Below are 6,094 nucleotides of genomic sequence, written 5' to 3'. Positions count from 1 at the left end.
CGCGACGCCACGGGGGTGGATTGGGACCCCCGCTCCCGTGCCGCGCTGGTGTCTTCCTTGTCTTCGCTTCATGGCTCGTCGCGACGGGTCATGTGGACGTGTGCGGCGGCCATGTTATGGGCTATCTGACATATTCGTAACAAACTTACCATTGAGGGTGTTTTTCCCTCGCACCCTGCTGACGTTATCTTCAAATGCATCGTGTTCTTGCAGCAATGGACACCGCTGGGAAGGCAACATGACTCTGATCTTCATCGTCATGCGATTAACCGCCTCCGCTTTGTCTACGCCGAGTCCCGCGCCCCGTCGTCCGTGTCGTCTGCTGGCTCATAGGGATGGGCAGCCCCTTTTGGTTCTACTTTCAGCCGAGCCTGCGTGCTCGTTTCGCTAGGCCGGTCGCGCCCTGTATCGTACTTATTTCCGTCTCCGGTTTAGTTTGCTCTCCTGGACTTTTTCGCTTTTGGTCTGTTGCAAAGTGTGGGTTATGTGGTTGTGCTACGCTGCCTATGTTGAGGGCTTTATTAATTTAAAGCCGGATGCCCCTGGCATCTTTGTTCTAAAAAAAGATTAAATTACAATTTCTACTGTATTTTTCACAAATTTTGAACGGATTGTGTTAAAGTTATGTTGTTCACCCCCCCCCCCCCCCCCCCAACAGTACGATCTTAGGGCCGCCACTGATTATTTCCATCGCCTGTTGAACCTCTCTACTTGCAGTTAGTCTTACTAGTTACCAAATATAATATGGCATCTAAAAAAACCAAGCAGCTGCTAGTTCTTCGACGAACATACACTTATTTATATGTGTGTGTTTTCTGGTGATAGCAATCAGATCTAGGTATTCAGAGAAAACAAAGGGAAATATCTGGACCGCTATTTTGGTTATCGCTCTGGATACAAGCTCACTTGCAACCGTATATGGCTAACGAGGGCACCCTTCCCATTTGGCTGTGAGCATTGCAATGCTTTCCATGCCAGGTATAATCTTTTACTTTCTATTCGTGTGTTTGGCTGTTAGGCTTTGTTGTGTGTAACCTACCATTGAATGCAATTAATTTTACTTGTTACCCTGTAGAATCTGTTAGTGTCTCCACCAACAAGTATTACTACTTGTCTTATGTGTGTTCTGTGGCAATAGCAGTTGGAAGAAAAACAAAGGGAAAGATCTAGATCACTTATTTTGGTGGGGTCAGATTATAACGGTAAAGTTCAATCATGTATATGATGTTATTGTTGAAGGAGAAACACAACTAATTTCCAATCATAAACATTCAAATTGTATAACTAATAGAACTCTATGGTCAAACATGATCATCTGTATTGTAATATCTAGAATCACACAGGAAATTCATCTAGTTACAGTATATACAATGGGATTGATCCTTTTTAAGATTTTAATAAACTGACAATATGCTTTCGTCTTTTAACACCAACCCTGTGTGGAGTCTGATAGTTGGTTGGGGCCAACTTAGTACAACATTAACTACCTTTTTTCTGGAGAAGTCTATGAACATGAGCTGATAATTTGTATGCTGGTTACTGTTTGAAAAAATAATTCATATTGTGGGGTCTAACAGGCAAGTTAGCCTTTGATGCGCTCTCTTTTGTGTTGTTTTCGTTTGGGATAGACTTCACCAAGTCCGTCTTTCTAGCAACATTCTTTGTTTTTTCTTGTTCATAACCATCCTTGAATTATCCTTGAATCCTTCAGATATCTTCTCCATCCAAGAAACTCTTACCTGATGCTCCAGATGGAGGCATAGAGAGCAACCTGAGACTTGCAATTTCAGTCAGAGAGCAACCACATGGCAGACAACGGGCAGTTCGTGGTCACCATTGGTCTGATGAACATTAACACCACGAGGCAAGATCCCATCAATGTCGTGTCCAGCAGAAATTTGTCACCCTCTAGCCATGTATCCAGCTCCAGCAACAATGATGATTTTGAGCTATTGTGGAGACATCGTAAATATTTGGTACTTCTTGGAGTCCTAGCAGTTGGTGTGACATACAATGCTGGATTAACACCACCAGGGGGATCGTGGACACTAAACAAGGATGATCATCATGCTGGTGACCCTGTCATGCATGATGGCTTTTCTGAACGATATGAGGTGTTCTTTTACTGCAATGCAGCAGCCTTCGCTGCATCTCTTGTCTTAATCATCTTGCTTCTCAGTAAGAGTGTGACAAGGAAGAGGATGTGGCTCCACTCAATGCAATTAACCATGATATTAGACCTATTCAGCCTGCAGGGGGCTTATGCTGCCGGAAGTTTCAGGGCACTCAAATCATCCATTTACATCTGGGTTCTAGTCCTTGCTGTTATCATATATGTTGGGATCCATACCCTAGTATCCACAAGGTTTATTCCAAGAAAATTGAGACGGAATCTGCAGAACATGATAAATACAGTTCTAATCAAACAGGGTTTCCTTGTGAGGCAAGTGAGCATCCCTTTAGAGAACATTGAGGAGGCTCGCAAGTTCATTTTGATGCTTGTAACTTTTGCTGCTACTATCACATACCAAGCAGGATTGAATCCACCGGGCGGCTTTTGGGCTGAAAATGACCATGGTTCTAATAAGCTGCATTTGGCCCTTCCTGTTTACAATCATCATCCGGCTACTTCTGTTCTCCGGAGTAACTACCTTCGTCGTTACAATATATTTATCACTTCCAATTCAACTTCCTTCGTGACATCTTTGGTCATAATCATACTACTTCTGAGCCCAAAATTGAGTGGACATGGAATAAGGACCAAAGCAATGATTGTATGTGTGGTAGTGGACCTATTGTGCCTAATTGTTGCATATGCTGCAGGATGTTGTAGAGAGGTAGCAACATCATTCTATGTGGTGTTTATCATCGTCATAGTTTGGATCTCCTTTGCAATTTTAGCTGGATTCTTTGTTACCAGGCCTGTAGCAAATTGGCTAAAAAATGTCAAATCAAGCAGCCTGTGGTGTGTGAGAAAATTGGGCCGTGCACTTTCATTGAGCTTTCGTGGCCACAAATCGAGCAATGCAGAGCAGGACAATTCTTACGCAAGCAATCATCAATCTTCAGTCCACTCAACTGATGCACCTGCAGAAGATAATACTGCTGAACCACAACACCAGACTGCAGAGGAACTTCCAAATATCAGAGAGGATGTCTCCTATGAGGAGCATGCACCTGCAGAAGAAAGAAATCATATTTCAGATGATGAAGAGGTTGTGAATAACTCACAACATCTATCAGCGAACAGCCAGCAATCAGCAAATATCCAGGATGTTGCGTCCAACACAGAGTGCCAGTCTCCATTCCAGCATGTTGCAGAAATGGATGAGGATGTGTCCAGCTCACCACATCCTGCTGGGAACTGTCAACGATCAGAACATGGCATGGGTGTCGTGTCTAACATGGAGTACGGGTCTACAGAAGGCAAGCAAGATGCAAATATGGAGGCAGCTAAATCTAGCACCGAGCAAGAGTATGACCCATTACTAAGCCACCAGCAAACTGAAAATAGCATGTGCGGTATGTCAGCTAACCGGAAAGTTGCAAGTATGGGGAAGCAATCTTCACCTGATGATCCCGACATAACTGCTCTTTCAGTTGAGCAAAACATGTCAGTCGGGCAGAGTAACGGAGACACTAGTCATGGCATAGTGGATGAAGTGCTTTCTGCACCTGTGGAAACCACTCGCAATGCGGACCGTGCTGAACAAAACAATCTGGTTGGAGATAATAACCCTAGTGCTGAGATTCTTGGCAGTGATGACCATCCTATACATTCTGAGAATGTACATACTGACAGCAATCAAGTACCCAATCAAAATGCTGATGACATTCGAACTGAGAAGCATCTGAAGAAGACCCGCACATGTATGCTGCTTCTTGCCATTCTTGCAGTATCTCTGGCATACCAATCAGGCCTGAATCCACCAGGTGGATTTTGGTCAAGAAGTACAGATAATCATTCAGCTGCTGATCGCATCCTTGAGGATACCCACCATCGCCGGTTCATTGCATTCTTCTATCTCAATGCAATCGCCTTTGTGGCATCCATTGTCATGATCACTTTGCTCTTGAACAAGATGGCGAGCGACAAGGTTACCAAATGGCGTGCATTGCCAATAACGATGATAGTGGTCCTACTTTCCCTAACCGGAGCTTTTGCTCTAGGGAACTGCAGGGAGGCAAACAAGACTGTTTTCATATCAGTGCTCGTATGTAGTGTACTTGCTTATGTTCTCATTCATGTCTTGATAGCAATACATATAATTCCTCCAGAATGGAGAAGGCAGGTGGCGGAGATGTTAGAGCACTCAGTTAGTCATTTTTGCTCAGTGCTGTGTCAATTTGGCCACAACCATACTGGGGGTGATACTAGTGAGAAGGAGTTGGGAAGGCGGCGTAATCTGCTATTGACCATTGCTATTTTGGCTGTGACTGTCACATACCAAGCTGGCATGAACCCTCCAGGAGGTGTCTGGTCTGATGACCAGAAAGCCACGGGAACTCCGGGCAATCCAATCCTTCAGGATACCCATCCAAAACGCTATGATGTGTTCTACTACTCAAATTCAGTTTCATTTGTGTCGTCTGTGGTCGTCACAATATTACTTGTGAATAAGGAATCCTGTGAGTATGGAATCAAGTCATATGCACTGCGAGTGTGTTTGGTGGCGGGCTTGCTTGGCCTCCTCATTGCGTATGTTGCAGGAAGTTGCAGAAATATTAAACAGTCCATATATCTGAGCACCATTGCTATGGGAGTTCTAGTCTCCCTTCTGATTCAAGTTCTGCTGTCTTCGATGCATGATACACTAGGAAAACCATTGGCTAAGTGTCTAGGATTTCTACATGATCTTCTCTTCCATGCAGAGGGTGAACAAGTAAACACTCCTGTGAGTCTAGAAGCTTCAGTTGACGTGAGGTCAGAAGCTTCAGTTGAGGTGAGGCCAGAAGCTTCAGTTGTCGAAGAAGAAAAGGTGAGAAAGAGACACAAGTATCTGATGCTTCTTGCAATTTTAGCAGCATCGATCGCTTACCAAGCTGGTCTGAACCCACCTGGTGGATTTTGGTCTGATGATAAGGGCCATGTATCAGGCAATCCCGTCCTTCGTGATATTAATCACCGACGGTTCAAGATCTTCTTCTGGTTCAATTCTTTCGCATTCATGGCATCCATTGTCGTGATCATACTGCTGCTGAGTAAATCGATCAGGAAGAAGGCTGTGCCAATTGGGGTATTGCACTTGATCATGATACTGGATATGTTGGCTCTCATGACAGCTTTTGCTGCGGGGAGCTGCCGCAAATTGAGGACTTCAGTGTATGTCTATGCACTAGTTGGCTGTGTTGTAGTAATCCTGCTGCTCCTAATTATTGTGACAAGTGCAATTGCAAAATATTGGAAGCCAAGAGAGGGAAGTGGGATTAACTCCCTGAGACGTCCTGAACCTGTTTCATGAGAAAACACATCGGCATGACCTGAAGTTTGATGCTCCCTTTTTACAAGAACCCTATTCATCTAGGAATCTATATTTCTGTATCATCTGCGAACAATTTGTGTGTCTCGTATCAGCGTTTTTCTTCATGTTCAGATTGGACTTGAACACCGGTGTTGCTGTCTGTTGTATGTTCTTGGAAATTATTTTAGCATACTTGAAATTTGAGCTCGAGCCTAAAGCTGCATATCGGGTACACCGTCGTGTGATGGAGCTACAAGCAGGCAATGAGGATTATCTTCATTATTCTTTTGTTGCGCACTAAATTTTTGTTTTCGAGATTGGTTGCATACTATTCTGCATCTTTTTTATACTCGCTATTTGCCAATGAAATTGCTCCGAGAATTTTGAGCTTTATTCCGCTACGGAAGTTGGTACCACATTAGGCTTTCTGGCTTGTTTAGTATTCTTGCACTTTATGTTCTTCTAACATCACCTTGAGCTGTTTTATGTGCATCCATTTGTGGGGCGATCCCATATTCTCATCTAAAACAAGTTTGACTAACACGCTTATTTTGTACTCCCTCCGTCCCATAATATAAGAGCGTTTTCTACATTAATGTAGTGTGAAAAACACTCTTATATTATGGGACAGA

General features: G+C 43.7%; 1 protein-coding gene across 1 annotated transcript; it reads left to right on the top strand.

Moving 5' to 3' along the window:
- Positions 1-308: 308 nt before the first annotated feature.
- Positions 309-5,811, top strand: LOC147959005 (uncharacterized). Its single transcript, XM_087536606.1, has 2 exons — positions 309-978; positions 1,712-5,811. Exon 2 carries the CDS (start codon positions 1,806-1,808, stop codon positions 5,460-5,462), a length of 3,657 nt encoding a protein of 1,218 aa, XP_087392732.1. The 5' UTR covers positions 309-978; positions 1,712-1,805; the 3' UTR covers positions 5,463-5,811.
- Positions 5,812-6,094: the final 283 nt, after the last annotated feature.

Source organism: Triticum urartu, chromosome 7A, assembly GCF_056163025.1.
Source record: "Triticum urartu cultivar PI428250 chromosome 7A, HENAU_Tu73, whole genome shotgun sequence".
NCBI classification, from domain to species: domain Eukaryota; kingdom Viridiplantae; phylum Streptophyta; class Magnoliopsida; order Poales; family Poaceae; genus Triticum; species Triticum urartu.
The sequence above is the reverse complement of the archived record's forward strand: the minus strand, read 5'-3'. Positions and strand labels throughout refer to the sequence as shown.